We start from the raw sequence: 16745 nt of genomic DNA on the forward strand, positions 1-16745 counted from the left end.
CAGGAAATGTAGCAGATGACTGGGATCTTCAGAGGTAAGTTTAGTTCAAACGCAGAAAGCGTCGCTCTCACCTGCTGGTGATGCATTCTCTGAGCTCTGTGGTCCAAGAGCTCACCTGCTGCTCATTATCGGCCTCAAATAGAAAACTACCCGGATGACCAGTAACCTGAGCGGAGAACGGAGAAAAAAAGAAACACATCTACCAACAGAACAGAAGACAATAAAAGATTTAGAAAAGAACTTGATTGTTTCGTAAGGGATTCATACAAAAATTCTTACTGAACCTTCATATTCATACCAAATACAGTATCTGAGAGTTATTCCTCAGGCCGATTAAAGGGTTAGTTCACCCAAAAATGAAAATTCTGTCATTAATTACTCACCCTCATGTCGTTCCAAACCTGTAAGACCTTCGTTCATCTTCAGAACACAAATTAAGATATTTTGGATGAAATCCAAGATATTTCTGACCCTCCCATAGACAGCAAGGATCCTTACACAATCAAGGCTCAGAAACGTAGCAAGGACACTGTTAAAATAATCCATGTGACATCAGGGGTTCAACCGTAATTTTACGAAGCTACGAGAACACTGTGCGCAAAGAAAACAATAATAATGACTTTTCAACAATTCGTCTCCTCTGCTTCACCCTATAGCGCCATTTTGGAGAGTATCACATATGTAAACAACGTATGCACCGCATGTACACGAATACGTTGTTTACGTTCAGATCAATGCATAAGCAACGTATCCGCGTACATGTGTTGTAGGCCTATACGTTGTTTACGTATGTGATACTCTCCAAAATGGCGCTACAGGGTGAGGCGGAGGAGACGAATTGTTCGAATAAAGTAGTTATTTTTGTTTGCTTTGTGCACAAAAAGTATTCTCGTAGCTTTGTAAAATTACGATTGAACCACCGATGTAACATGGATTATTTTAACGATGTCCTTGCCACGTTTCTGAGCCTTGATCGTTTAAGGATCCTTGCTGTCTATGGGAGGATCAGAGAGCTCTCGAAATGCATCAAAAATATCTTAATTTGTGTTCCGAAGATGAACGAAGGTCTTACAGGTTTAGAACGACATGAGGGTGAGTAATTAATGACAGAATTTTCATTTTTGGGTGAACTATCCCTTTAAGAAGCTCTTGTGTCCATTAACACGGAGATGTTGAGGTAGTCTTTGTACTGAAAGTAGTTAGTTACTCTTATTTCACCTTGTTTATTGGCAAACCGATTGCTCTATGCTCGTTCGGTCCTAAACCAGAGGCTTTTCTTATCATTACCCCTCACTTTCTTCTTTACAGCCCCGTTTCTTGTCTGTCAGTCTGTCATGTTATCTGCTCTACTATCTAGCCTATTTTACAATGTCAAACAAACATTAAAAGACAACTCAAGTGAACACTGAAAATCCTCAGCTCCATAGTTTTTTTAAATGTTATTTTATAATTCATTTGTTTGGTTGTTGAACCATTTTATAATCAAAACGATCTAATCTGAAATCTGAAAGATTACGAGTCACATCCTAATTTTGAGAGTGAGTCACTTCAGTATAGAAAAAAGAGAGCCAGTTTTTTTTTTTTATTTTTTTTTTTAAACCACATATTCATAATGAGTCTGTCCTGGAATGTAAAACAGTTACGCAAGACGACAAAAGATACTGAATGTGTAGTTTAGGTGTGTGTTTATATGCATTTGACAGCAGCTTTCAACAGGGCTCATTCAATCGGCATTTAGTGTCAAAACTACCCATCTCATAATACTTTAATCTGTAAAATTAATTGAATGATAACATATGACTAAGCAACAGAATGAACAGTGAAAGTAACAGAAGCTTGTGCATTTTACCAGGCATAATGAAGAGTGAAAGGAACTTTGCTAAACAAATTAGATGGTCACATTTTATTTTAAGGTCCAATTCTCGCTATTAAATAAACTCAAACTCCTCTAATTTGCTGCTTATGAATAGCTAGTAAGGTAGTTGTTAAGTTTAGGTATTGGGTAGGATTAGGGATGTAGAATATAGTCATGCAGAACATGTGGTTTATAAGTACTAATAAACAGCCAATATGTTATTAATAGGCATGCTAACAAGCAACTAGTTAATGGTCTAATTGGTAACACTTTAGTATAGGGACCAGTTCTCACTAACTATTAGGCCATTCATATTCTTTCGATTTCTTTACCCAACATTTTTAAAAATGACCAAACCAATGAAAATACAGGTATCAATAACTGGCATCTGCAAGTACCAAAAATGAAAGTATTGATATTGTAGTCATTATAGAAAAAGTGAAATTATAATTTTAGAATAAAAAAATTATATGTGAATATATCTGTTCAAATGTAATTTATTGCTGTGATCAAAGCTGAATTTTCAGCATCATTACTCATGATCCTTCAGAAATCATTCTAATATGCCGATTTGCTACTTAAGAAACATTACTTCTTATCATCAATGTCAAAAACAGTTGTGCTGCTTCATATTTAGGTGGAAAACAATACATTTTCAGTATTTTTAGATGAATTAAACATTCAAAAGGACAGCATTTGTTTGAAATAGAATCTTAATCGTAACATTCTAAATGTCCTCACTGTCACTTTTGATCGATTTAATGCCTCCTTGCTTAATAAATGTATTAATAAAAAAAAAAAAAACATCTTACAGATCCCTAACCCTAAATGGTAGTTTATAAGTGAATATGGCTGTCCATCCCACACACTAACTGTGACTATCAGAGAGCGAGCGCTGACCTTGGGTGGTTTGAAGGGGTAGTCTGGAGTGAAAGCGATGTCCAGGAAGAACACTCCTCCCTCATACACTGAACCTGGAGGACCCAGGATAGTGGACCTCCACTCGTAGATGTTGTCTCCTTTAGGACCCGCACTGACAACAAAAACAGAGAGGATCATTTTTACTCAGAACAGACACCACAAAAGTAATTTACATCAGCAGAAGATACAATAAATACAATATATTTCTATTTAACCCGATATGACCTTGCAACTTGAAGAGGTGTAGCTAATCTCACTGGCAATAAATTATTTATAAAAGGGTATAAAAAGATTTACTGTAAAGAACAGTTAAAGGGATAATTCAGCCAAACAATAAAAATAAAAACTCTATCAGTATCATATCATCTTTTGTGTTCACCAGAACAAAGAAATTCATAGAGGTTTGGAACAACTTAATGGCAAGTAAATGTAAATGACATCATCCATGCACACACACAGTGATCAGACGGAGGCTGTTTTCAGTAAAGCAACACCTCCAACCAGTTAATGTGACTGAAATAGCTCAAAATCATCCACAGATCTGTATGACAGAGTGGAGAGTCGATGCAACATTTCTGAACGCTTCGGCTTGAACCACATACACAAACACACAGAGGAAGCAAGCTGCTGGATGACAAGAACTACACAGCAGACAATAGTCAGGTGAAAGCATTTGTGTCCTCAAATGACTGTTACTGCCCTCCATACTGTCAGACAAGCAGTGTTGGGGTAACGCATTACAACTAACGCAAGTTACATAATCAGATTACTTTTTTCAGGTAACTAGTAAAGTAACGCATTACTTTTTTAATTCACAAGAAAATATCTGAGTTACTTTTTCAAATAAGTAATGCAAGTTACTTTGTTTTCCATGTATTGACTGACAGCTCTCCTGTCCACATGTTGAGAGAAATCATGAGTAAGTGCAGAGGCATTGTGTGCACTGTGTGAACTAGGGATGCATGATATTGGATTTTTGCCGATATGCCGATATTTTTCAACTAATTTTGGCCGATAGCCGATATATTTCCATTTGTTTGGAAACAACAGCAAGTCTCTCCTGTGCGGAAATAAGCAAATAATTTTTCACTTTTGTGAGTTTTTAACAAGAACTTATTTGTTAGAATTAAATAAACAATAACTAAGTTATTTTATAATGACAATACAATGAAGATTTGAAAATAAACAAACTAAATTCAATCGCTGCATTTTTTTTCAGAAAGATGCAGTTGTAACCTTAACATTTTATTTTAAGATTTAACATTTGTAAATGGTCTAAAGCAAAACGAGTTCATAATTTGTTTAAAAAATATACCATATTACACATAAATAAATAAATCAGTATATATACAATTATTTAAAGTGTCGTGTTTTTGTTGTTGTAGTTGTTTTATGTAAGCTATAGCTTCTGACCTTTAAATCAAAACATAGGCTACTCATGATTTTATGGCATCAATTACTGCTTTATTTAATCAGAAACACAGTCTAAATATTATTTGTGTATATTGCTTTCATTGTATTAGAAGTAGGCCAACAGCGCCCCCTACAGATTAAAACTCCTTACCGTTACTTACACTGTTGACTCTGTCACACACCGAACGCGTCATTCTGTACGTGCTTTCACAGATTACATGCAGCGATCCAAAACCGTGAATCTGATCACCATTCAGGCAAAACTTTGCTTCAAGAATGAGCCACACTGCTGACGTGATCTAATCACTAGCACACCCTGAGCACACATGAGTTAACCTATTCCTCTTATCGGCATCATTTTTCATATCGGGCTGATGCCGATATTTATATTTAAAGCCATTATCGGCCGATTCCGATATCGGTCCGATAATATCGTGCATCCCTAGTGTGAACATGTTACTGTAGATCTAGACTAAATGTGAACATGCATTTACTCATCTCATGCGCACAAAAAACAGATTCAGTATTCTCCCCCTACTACTGTACAGATGTGAATTTGCATTTTCTTCAGCCTGGGGCTTATTCATTTCACTTTTGGTGTGAAAGGGCTTTTACATTTGCCAAAAATCTAACTTTTTTTTATATTAATAGCAAACAAGCAAGCCCAGTTCAGATGAGAAAAAGTAGTGCAAAAGTAACGTAACACATTACTTTCCATAAAAACTACAAAGGCAGTTGGTTAACTAAGGCAATTAGTTACTTTTAAGGGAGTAACCTAATATTGTAATGCATTACTTTTAAAAGTAACTTTCCCCAACACTGCAGACAAGAACATAAAATCTAGAAAAGTCCTGTGTAGTTGAAAATAATCAAGAAAATTTTGAAATGCAGTAGCTAAAAAAATACTGACAAGTGTATACTGTGGATTTAACTGTGTCTACTTGATTCCCAAATGAACATGCAGAACATCAGTAAGACATCTACATCTCTCTTCTTCCCTACGGTTGCATATATCCATGTAAAACGGCTTCCCAAACAAGAAGAAACATGTAGGCTAAGTCAGGACTCGATTTTGTCCATCAGGAATCTGAAGTGTGTCAATATATTGATTGGGTGCATTAGGTCTTAAAGTGACAGCAGCCTAAAAAAGAATTGTGAAATACCGCTGCTGATATCAAAACAACCTTACTTCCAGTAAAATATACTTGCAGCCCTTCTTGAAAATGGCATTCATCCATTTTGGAGGAAGAATGCAGGTGGTTTCTGGTTCCCAACCCTACTGTTTTTTTTAGTATATGTACTTGTTTGCAGGAATAAAGTGATGCCCATTTAATCAATGCCAGTAATTGGTCTGGTTTCAGACCAGAGCTGCTATATAACAGTGTGAATGTGCTTACAGTATCTCTTATAAAAGAGACACTCAAGCACAGAACAGAGGGAACCAAGCAATTTGCTTGAATATCAACACAGGTGCAAAACACAGTTGAAAGACGGTGGTATTTTTAAAGGTTAAATTACGGATCTGAAACTTCACAGCAGGAACTTCATTCACTGCTTGTATGAAATTTGGCCAAACATACCTGCCCATCTGTGTTTTCAGAGCAGCGCAAATAATCTGACCTAAATATATGTCCTAAAAATAATCGGAGGCAAATTTAGGATCAAGTTTTTCCCCCATTCGGGTGAATGTACTTCGCAGCAAAGATTGACACAAGCCCTTCCTGTGTCAGCATCTGAGCGTAACACCCATGAGATGAGTGCATCAAACTGGCCCGTGACATTTCCACCCGGATTCATGCTTCACGACAGAAGCATCTCAACAGCTGAAGACAAGCGCACACAGGAGGCTCTGTCTGAACACACGCAGTGTTTGGACGTGTCAGGGGTCCGTCACACTGCTGCTACTGTCATTCAGTTCAGCAACACAGGGGTTTTTTCTGCATAGATAAACAGCTCACAATGCACACGGAGTCATTTCAGAGGAGCTGCAGCTATGATAAGGCACTTCATTCTCACTTCTCACTTACAGAAAACAATAATGCAATGGGGGAATTTCAGCGGAATTTCAGGGAATTTCATTCATTTTTAAATTATTGAAAAACAAAGCAAATCCCACACACTACCAATCTTTGCAATAAAACTTTTTTTTGATACTTTTCGCAAAGATTGGTAGTGTGCGGGATTTGCTTCGTTTTTCAGTTTTGACCCTTTTGGTCTTTTTCTCCTACGCAATAGATAGGTGCCGTCAGGTGTGCGCGGATTGATTGTCAATTGAATTTTTAAATTATTACCATTTTTAAACAACATGATTTATAATATTGCAGCTCAAATGTTTGTGGTTAGTACAATTTTTTAAAAGAAATTAATACTTTTATTCAGCAAGAATATTTTAAATTGATCAAAAAACATTTATAATGTTACAACAGATTTCCATTTCAAATAAATCTTTCAAACTTTCTATTCATCAAAGAATCCTGAAAGCACATTAGAAAGATGTGACACTAACGAGTAATGAAAATGAAATTTTATATAAAATATAAAGGTTATTTTAAATTATTGATTCACAATAAAGTAATAATAAAACATAATATTTCAAAATATTGCCATCAAAAACAAAAAAAAATCTTATCAACCCCAAAACATTTGAACAGGGGTGTATAAGTGTTAAATTGGCCATCAGCCATCTTCCACTGTAGATATGGGTACAAACACAAACTGTTCCATCACTTGTTTTTTGTTATTATTATTAAAATTTGACATTTTCTACAAGCAAAAAGCCTTGGAATTCTACTGTGCTTCATGTTAAATTACTGTTGCGTAAATGGTAAGCTGGTTTTACACCGCATGCAGTGCATATGTATTTTGGTGCCCACATTAGCAGGTCACAGCATCACAGTGTCTGATTCTCAGTGTAGCTGCAAGCAGAGCTTCAGCACTGATAACACACAAAACACTGTTAAAATGCTCTAGAATAATACTGGTTTGAGAAAACAAGTGTGATACAATTCACTAGCTGTAACTGACTGATACTGGATAAAGCTATATTGAATGGTAGTAATTTGTTGCTTTAACATTTAAGATCATTTTGATGTTTTAGATCAGCAATAAGATCATTACGATGTGTTCAAATGAACTAGATTTGCCATGAGCAGCTGCAGCACGTTCAGAGAGAATCTGCTGGGATCTGCTCTCCAGACTTGTCTACAATTAGCTGCACTATTGTTGTGTATTATCAGTTGTTTCTTGTTCAGTAAAGCTTCCCGCAAAGACGAGATGACGCCTCTCGCATTATTTCGCTCCATATTATTTCACACTGCTTGTGTGTGACGTGAAACACACCAAACACAGCCTCATGTCCTGCTATACCAAAAACACCCAAGCAGTCACAAATCATCTAGTAAAATTTAGTTTCATCACTTTTTTTCCATTACTAATCATTTGACACTGGCTGGTTGAAAATTGGTGAACTTCTCCTTTAAGGTCTGAGAAAATTCAGTGCAATATAGAATTTAAATGAACAACTGTTAATGCACTTGTTCAGATCAATGCAAATTTTTTTCCATTGCACTGCAAATAAAGTTGGCCAGCCAATAAGATTCACGCTTTTGGTCACAAGCCCAGAGCCACTACTGTTGCATAAAACTATGCAAACAGAAATCTGCACGGCTGATTGAAAATACGTAAATACTGTTTTGATTTTAGTTTACTGATTTCATTTCTTGTCTGTGACAAGTGGGTGTCAAAAACAGAAAGTTGCTTAGCGTTTTGTGTCCTGGGGACAACCAGGAAATTACTGAGAGAATTTGCTTTATTTTTTGAGCCGAAAATCAGGCCGAATTTTAATGCATTTGTGTTGGAGTGAACTTGACCACCCAGAACATCCTCACAAACATCTAGCAAGAGCCAAACCACCACAGACTTGCTTGCCCATCAGGCAAATATCAAATGAATTCAAAATCTGTTGCATGGTCTCACAAGTGTGCGCACTAGACGAGTGTCATCACTGTAGTTGCGAGTTGACTACAACCTGGAGCGCTTTGCTCAAGACTTCAAATACGAACGCGAACACAAGCCTTAGTGGTGTAGCATGTGTTTGGCTTTAGCAAGCACTGCTAATAAATCAAGATAAGAGAGAAGAAAGCCACAGGGGGGCCAAGCGCAATGGCAGGGGAAGAGATGCGACTCTTACGCCTCAAGATAAAAGAGCGAGTCAGAGAACGCAGTTAATAAATGCAGACACATGAGAGAAGGAAAGAGCTGAAGTGTATAAACAGATGCTAAAGGAGACGAGGTCTGTCAGCTGTGCAATTCTGAGTCAGGTACAATTACCTTCAGATAGTCACAAAAAACACTATCCATAAGGGACAGTGTACAGACATGAAGCTGATAAAGCCTCGCATCTGTCATCGCTCGTTTGAGTTTATGAGATCAGTGAGGCTCTGGACGACAGAATAAGACACCGATCAATAACCATACGCAACATCAGGATGGTTTACCGCAATCTTCACATACACACCAACCACAAAAGGAAACATTTCAAATAACAGACAAACAATCGAGTCAAAAATGATCAGATTTCATCTATGACTCAAAAGGGTTTTCTATAGGGCATCGTTCTAACCATGGAAACAATGAAATGCAGTTGTTTACTGTTTCTTAGAAACTTCAGCAGATGAAACAGGAAAATTAATTGTCTGGTGGTAAGGAGACAACTAGGAGAGTGTTTTTTTTTTTTCAAGCAAACTATTTTATAGATTTAGATTGTGAGCTGGTCAAGTAAAATTCTGAACTATCTGCCCATCTGGACAAGCAGAAAAAACTAAACAGTTGATTTTACAGCATTACAAACCTCTGTGAAACACTGCCCCTGCTGAAAAAAAAAACATTAGACACCGTCACAGAATTTGTAATGGTTTTACTGGTTATAATGGGACTTGTATTGGTTTTAATGGAAACTGTAATGGTAATTGGTTGCCTTCTATTGGTGGCTTGTTAAAACTAATAAATCCTAATGGAATATGTCCCAAAATACACTACAGAAAACTATTTTAATGGTTTTAATTAGGGATGCACAATATTATCGGACCGATATCGGAATCGGCCGATAATGGCTTTAAATATAAATATCGGCATAAGCCGAATATGAAAAATTATGCCGATATGTCTTGCCGATAAGAGGAATACTTTAACTCACATGTGGTGAGCGATTAATATATAAATAGTTGATTTAATTATTTTTTAAAGCTTTTAATAATCTGTCATTATAAAATAACTCCATTGTTGTTTAATTCTAACAAATAAGCTTTTGTTAAAAACTAGCCAAAATTAAAAAATAACTCACATTCTGGCCATCTCAATAAACATTAAAAATGCCTAAAGCTCTGCACACTGATGCATTTATTGAGATGTTTATTGTTTATTGAGATGGCCAGAACTTTTTTGGACCAGAAGAAGTGCCTTGGATTCTTCTATTTTTGTAATAGTTGCTTCAAACCCAACCAAAGAGCACCTTCTGGGATTTCTTCACAAGGTCTTTAATCAGCAAGTAGCACTTCAAGATGTCTCCTACGATCTATTAAAAAGTAATGTGTTTATAATTTCCGCACAGGAGAGACTTGGTGTTGTTTCCAAACAAAAGGAAATACATCGGCTATCGGCCAAAATGAGTTGAAAAATATCGGCATATCGGATATGATATAATTTTTTTTGCATCCCTAGTTTTAATGATTAAAAGTTGATGGTTTGTAACGTTTGTAATGGTATTTGTAGTGGAAACCATTAGAATTTTCTGAGATGGTTTTATTGTTTTTTTCAGCAGGGTGCTGTGTTCCAGTATACTATTATTGATCAATCCTCATCTGACAACGGAAATAATCGAATACTGACCTGAGAATCACTGTCATTTATAATGTGTGCATGCTTCTATCAGCTTATTAAAATCAGAATTGCGATTACAATTATGGATGCCACAATTACGTAATCGTTCAAAGTGGCAATTAATCGTTCAAAGTCCACTTATGTTATTCTGCGCGCTTAAGATATGTTTTTTTCTATCTACATGTTATCTTAAGGGTTTTTCCATTGTTTTAGTTTTAGTATAACATTATAAACATTCATATTTTTACTTTTTTTATAATTTAAAGAAGAAACAAATCCGATGTATAGTTGACATTTGAGGCTTAATACTATAGAAAAGCACTAAAGGTTTTTCAGTTAGAGTGTTTTCAGCTTGTTTATTTTCATATAAAAATACAGCATGCATTTGCATCAAACAATGGTATAAACATCATTCAATGTAAATTGTGATAATCGTAATTAATAATCGCAATTACAATTTCAAGGGAATAACCGACAATTATGATTTTTGTCATAATCGTGCAGCCCTAATCAGAACTAGCAATGTCAGATTATAAATAAACCACACTTGTGATCAAATTCGGTCAAGCGGGTTTGCAAAAAGATTCATGAATCGGTTTGATTCATTTGGACAGTTCACTCACACACGTTTGTGGGGAAGTCGTGGCCTAATGGTTAGAGAGTCGGACTCGTAACCCAAAGGTTGCGGGTTCGAGTCTCGTACCGGCAGGGGTTGTTGGTGGGGGGAGTGAATGTACAGCGCTCTCTCCCACCTTTAATACCACGACTGAGGTGCCCTTGAGCAAGGCACTGAACCCCCAAACTGCTCCCTGGGCGCCGCAGCAAAAAAATGGCTGCCCACTGCTCCGGGTGTGTGTTCACGGTGTGTGTGTGTTCACTGCTGTGTGTGTGCACTTTGGATGGGATAAATGCAGAGCACTAATTCAGAGTATGGGTCACCATACTTGGCCACATGTCACGTCACTTTCACTTTCTTCACTCCAAAATAGTAACAGAATTCTTTTTTTAGTCTGAAAAAATATATTTTGGGATATTTACCTACAGTTCGTTGTCGGAAACAAAACAAATGTCTTTCTTTGTTTTACAGCAATGAAGCTGCACTTACTTAGCCTTACTTAGCCTATTTCTAGTTTGTATACCCATTTAAACTTTATGCAAGTTATTTGTTATTTTATATTAGGCATAGCCTGCCCTAGGGCATGGTGTATTTTTATTTGTTTTGTTAATAAAAGTTCTTTGTTTTATATATAGGCTAAAGTGAGTTTGACGTTGTATTTTTGTTGTTGCATTCAAGCAATTGACGCCAAACTGCCGCTATTTGAAAGTGAAAGTAAAATGCGCATGCCGCTTTTACAAGCTATTTAAAAGCGAAGGAAAGCGAGGAAAAGAGGGAACGCCCCCACCCCGCCCCCACGGTGATATCGGTATTACCGGTGTTGTCACACATCGATTAACCGGTGGGAAAATTTCCTCACCGTCACAATCCTAATTTTCAGTTCAAATGGCAAACTGTTCCAGAGCAGTGTCCCTTTAACTGAAAATGTGGATTGAGCACATTTCGTTTTTCTCTTAGGCCCTATACAGTTCTGTATGGAAGCCCGTTTCCGCCACTGAATAAAAATTAAAAAAAGGTTAGTGTGACTTTTTATCTCAGAATTCTGACTTTTTTCTCAGAATTGTGATATAAACTCAAAATTGCAAGTTATAAAGTCAGAATTGCGAGATATAAAGTCACAATTCTGACTTTTTTTCCTCGCAATTGCGAGTTTATATCACACAATTCTGAGAAAAAAAAGTCAGAATTGTGACTTTATATCTCGCAATTCTGACTTTATAACTCGCAATTTTGAGTTTATTTCTCAGAATTGTGACTTTATGTCTCGCAATTATGACTTTTTAACTCGCAATTGCGAGTTTATATCACACAATTCTGAGAAAAAAAAGTCAGAATTGTGAGATACCTCTACTATTCTGTTTTACTATTAATTGGCATATAATATCTGGAGCAAGCTTATTGACACATTGAAAAACCATTTTAATAAGACACAGATTCATCAAATTGTCAAAACTAAGCAAACTGTATTTTTGTAAAATGTTACAATGATGCCATCTAATTGATTTCTTGTCTAAAATGTTTAAGGTTTGTTTATATAGGGATCTAACAGGTTTGATAGGTGCGTAATAAAGTCACTTCAACATGCAACTGATGCCAACCGCATAAATTAGAGAGCTGGAGGAAACTCTGCCACAGCTGCAAACCAGACCCGAGTTAAAGCGCCGTCACGTTTAACACTTCTCTGTGAAATTTCATGGGAGAAATTGAGTCATTTCGGTAGGAATCCATGCAATCTCTTCAAGTGAAGGTGAAAAGGTTCCTTACACAGATTTAGCTGGTGTAGGTCACACAAATCACCAACAGAAAGATGCTTGGTTTGAAAGGGACTTCTGTGTGAGATGTGCTTCGTTGTTAACTACACTATTGACTTTTGCCTGCAAATCACAGCTAAATTCCGCTAATGTGACAGCACCTTTTTGCTGAAGGCAGGAGATCCCACATGCAGTTTGTTTCTTTATGGTTCTTTACCATCCAAACACTGAGACCCACTAATGCAAGCAGAGAATATCAAAGAGCTGCAAAGCATTTCCTCACCTGCAGTTTGGTGGCGGGTCCAACATGATGTCAGCCAGCTCTTTCTGAATCCTGAAAGAAGACACATGATTCCCATGAACATCTCTGAACTCTGACATCCAAATACATCCAGATGAAGTACTGTGGAATCGAGCAACAGCAGTCTCAAAACCTGGCAAGCTGCTTACCTAAACAGCATTTCTAGGTACCAAATTATTCTAGAAGAGCATGTTTGTTGTGTATCTGATCATATCAAATATGATTTCTGGAGTTTAGCTTTTTCAAAGTGAAAGCTGCTGTCCGAAACACTGTCTGACAAGATAAGAGAGTATGCCATGAAGGCGTTTACAAATGCAACATCCGGTCTACTAATATGCCTTCATTTGGTCAGTCTTCGAATGCAGGATATCCCACAATCCCGTGTGTGCGGTTCTGTGGTTGATGAAAGGTTAAAAATGCCATCTGATGGCAGGCTAGCAACCAGCAATAATAAGATAAGGCCACATTGTTCCCCTCAATACTTAATTTATGATGCACCGCTCTAGTGGTCGACCGATATATCGGCCGATATTTGGCACAATTCCAATATTGTTAGCAATAGAAAGGCAAACATAATACTTTCTCATTTGCCGTCAGCATTCAGCAAATACGCATTTATATACTTTAAACAAATCTTTGAATGACTAATGAACATTTAATTTCACAAACCTTGCAAACTTAGTCGGATCCAGTTGTGAGATCTTGTGAAGTGTGCATTTGTATGCTGCATGATCGCGTGTGCTCTGCGTGACGGTGGAGATGCGCGATCGACAAACTTTAAACTCGTGATTTCAAATTATGCTGCGTTTTATGCATTTGCCCACTGTCATATTCATGCCATTTTCACTGTGTGCTGTATGTAAAATGAGTAGAGCCAATTACCTTGGCTTTATTTGAAAAAACGTGATTCCCAATGCATGCACACAAACTTCCCAGAATACTGAGTGCCATGTTGGTTATGGTGTTTACTTCCTTTTAAATTATATTTTTATTAAATATTTCTTTATTTGTGAAAAATACTTTGTCATTTAAAGTATAAGCATGTTTATTTTACACATTTATTTTTTAATCCATTTTCAAATGATTTGAAATGTCTTAAATATTAAATAAAATAAATAAAATTCTATCTGCTTTATATCGGCCACCCTGCTTTCCAAGATATCGGCATCGGCTGTCAAAAAACACATATCGGTCGACCACTACACCGCTCTGTATTGTTAGGATGACAAAACATTTTAAAAGTTAATTTCTTAGTTTGGTCTCCTTCAGCACGCTAATAGCGCTCGTTAATATCAAAATAACTGAGATGACCAATCAAATCAACGAAGACTTTACTGTTTACAGAAGCGGAGCATGAAGTGCATCCAGTGTGACGTTTAAATTGTAACAATTATAAAGGTGTGAAGCAGGTAGCAAAACATTTAATATCGGTCAACTGTTTACAATGGAAAAGTTAAACGACCAACAGTAATATCCAGTGATGCAAACTTACTCAGCCTTTATTTCAAATCAAAAATATAGGCTTTAAAGTAAATCATGCAATTCATTGAATGTAACAAGAAACATTACCAGAGCGGTTTTTAACATATTAGGCATACGATTAAGTGCGATTTTTCTCTTTGCAAATAGTTCGAGTGGATTTTACAACATGGCTTTTTTAGGTTGTTTTTTTTTTCTTTCCTATTTTTTTTTTATTCATTTAAATAAAAAGTACCATTACTACCTACACCTCCCAAAAACCGGTTTGGTTCTTGTCTGATGGAGCAAAATTACTTAATTTTCTTAATCACAGCTTTCATTTCAATTTTGAAACAATCCCCGTAGTCATTAAATATCTGCTTATCTTTAAGGCTCGCTAAATCTCTTGACAGCGCTTCAGTGCCACTGAATTCGGTCTGAATCCAGTTTCTCTGAACACAAAAACCGCTGCTGACTAACTGGGCTCTGCCTTGGCTTTGGGACACGGCCCAGGGCTGCGTTTCCCAAAAACCTCGTAAGCCTAAATTGATCATAGGTCCACTGGTTTCAATGGGTCTACGCTGTACTCAAGCCTAAGATGCTTTTGGGAAACGCAGCCCAGATCGGTGTCTCCTCACCTCTTGGCGCTGGTGGAGAGGAGTTTGGAGGTCTTGCTCATGTTGGCTTTGTTGTCTCTCTTTTTCCCAGGTGTGTCTTTCTCCTGCTGCTGATGGGTGGAGGAAGAGGAGGATGAAGTAGAGCTGGCACGCGAGTCCTCATCCGACATCCCGATCTATGAGAAACACACACACACACTCCACTGATGTGAACGTAACATATCGACGCACGCACGTATCACCGTTCAGCTGTAACGACGCAAAGGGTGCAACAATGTAAGCGATGTATTTGACCTTTAACTCCAGATCAACAACACAGCGTGTGACTACTAAGCATTTCGGCTTGAAATAACCGTGAAACGTCAATCCGTTACACAAATGTAACGCTGATCCCGATCGAACCGAATCCGTTCACGAGCGATCAATGACAAGAGATTAAACCGAAGGCAGTGGAGCACAAACACGCCTCGATGTCAACAAACTCAAACTCCACTCCATCCCACAAACGCGGTGAAGGGACGTGGTAAAAACACGGTAAATGTGTCGTCAGCTCTGTAGGCTCGCAGTTGTTGTCTTCATTTACCGTCGACGGAGAAATGTTTCGGAGCCTTAGCGTGCAGACGAGAACGAAGGCGTCCTAACGCACCGCTGAGGGAATATAATAGAAATAGGAGGTATATTGTAAGGTTTGAAGGCTTGTGTACCTCTCTTTGTGTCGGTGTGTGTCCGTGGACGCGCGTGTCTCTCAAACTGACTGTTTTTGTGCCATAATCTTATTACAAGCTCTTAAATTACAGCGGTCAGTCTCAGCTGACAAAAGACTATAAAAATGAAACAAAAATATTAAAGTAACAAAATATAGGCTATAAGTTACAGATGCCACATAAAGGCGGATGTCCAGCAGTTGAACATCTGTCTAGTTTGTGAGAGAATAAACTGCTGTTTATTCTAGTTAAGTATTTTATATTAATACTTAGTGTCATTTACATTAATAGTCAGATTCCAGATTTTCAAATAGTTGTATCTCGGCCAAATATTGTCCTATCCTAACAATTATTTGTTGTATTATTATTATATATTATTATTTATTCAGCTTTCAGATGATGTATAAATCTCAATTTCGGAAAAATGACCCTTATGGTTTTGTGGTCCAGGGTCACATATGATTTTGTGTGATGCACACACTGGATCTGCTGTAAAAGCTGTTTGCCAAGTGTTTTTAGAAATGGATGAACACGTACATTACAGTATAAATTACACACTAACAAGAAAACTTGTAAAGACATTGGAGGACACACAAACACACAAATAATGTACTGCATTATGGGTCACTTCCATACTTGTGTAGAGTTTTAGATACAATTTGATGATTTTTCCCCATAAATAAATAAATCTGATTTCTGATCTACTTTAAGGAATACAATATCCATAGTGGACTGCATTTTCAAAAATGTCCTCAAAACATATCAAGTGACTGTTCAACACGGTACCATACACTCTTAAAAATAAAGGTGCTTCACCTTTGGTTCCATAAAGAACCTTTAACATCTGCAGAACATTTCTGTTTCACAAAAGGTTCTTTGTGGCGAAGGAAGGTTCTTCAGATTATAAAAAGTTAAGAAAGAGACGGTTCTTTGACTGAATGGTTCTTTGTGGAACCAAAAATGGTTCTTCTATGGCATCGCTGTGAAGAACCTTTTAAGCACCTTTATTTTTAAGAGTGTACTTACGATACGATACGATACGATACAACGACACAGCCTGTGCCATCAACAACAGATACGGAAGAGCTTTACTTCCCTTTTGAAAGATTATAAACCTATTTATTCTGCTCCCCTAATGCATGATTAGAAGGTTTGTTGTTTTTCTCTGTCATTGACGACCATCAGAAGAGGCCTGCGACTCATTTTTGGTCTTTTGAGAAGTGCTTATTGAA

General features: G+C 37.1%; 1 protein-coding gene across 2 annotated transcripts in view; it reads right to left on the bottom strand.

Annotated features, from left to right (window-relative positions):
• Positions 1–15553, bottom strand: part of LOC107743927 (ubiquitin-conjugating enzyme E2 E1) — a 42005-nt gene extending 26452 nt beyond the window's left edge. The window contains exons 1-4 of one of the 2 annotated variants that reach the window (XM_016557381.1): positions 15514–15553; positions 14831–14985; positions 12717–12767; positions 2756–2888 (exon numbers count right to left, since the gene is read on the bottom strand). In XM_016557381.1, the coding sequence (XP_016412867.1) occupies positions 2756–2888; positions 12717–12767; positions 14831–14979 (333 nt within the window). In that variant the 5' untranslated portion in view covers positions 14980–14985; positions 15514–15553. Of the gene's footprint in view, positions 1–2755; positions 2889–12716; positions 12768–14830; positions 14986–15392; positions 15494–15513 lie in introns of those variants that run through there. The other variant, XM_016557382.1, reaches the window with a different exon arrangement.
• Positions 15554–16745: the final 1192 nt, after the last annotated feature.

This window comes from Sinocyclocheilus rhinocerous, unplaced genomic scaffold (genome assembly GCF_001515625.1).
Source record: "Sinocyclocheilus rhinocerous isolate Xijiao unplaced genomic scaffold, SAMN03320098_v1.1 scaffold437, whole genome shotgun sequence".
NCBI lineage: Eukaryota > Metazoa > Chordata > Actinopteri > Cypriniformes > Cyprinidae > Sinocyclocheilus > Sinocyclocheilus rhinocerous.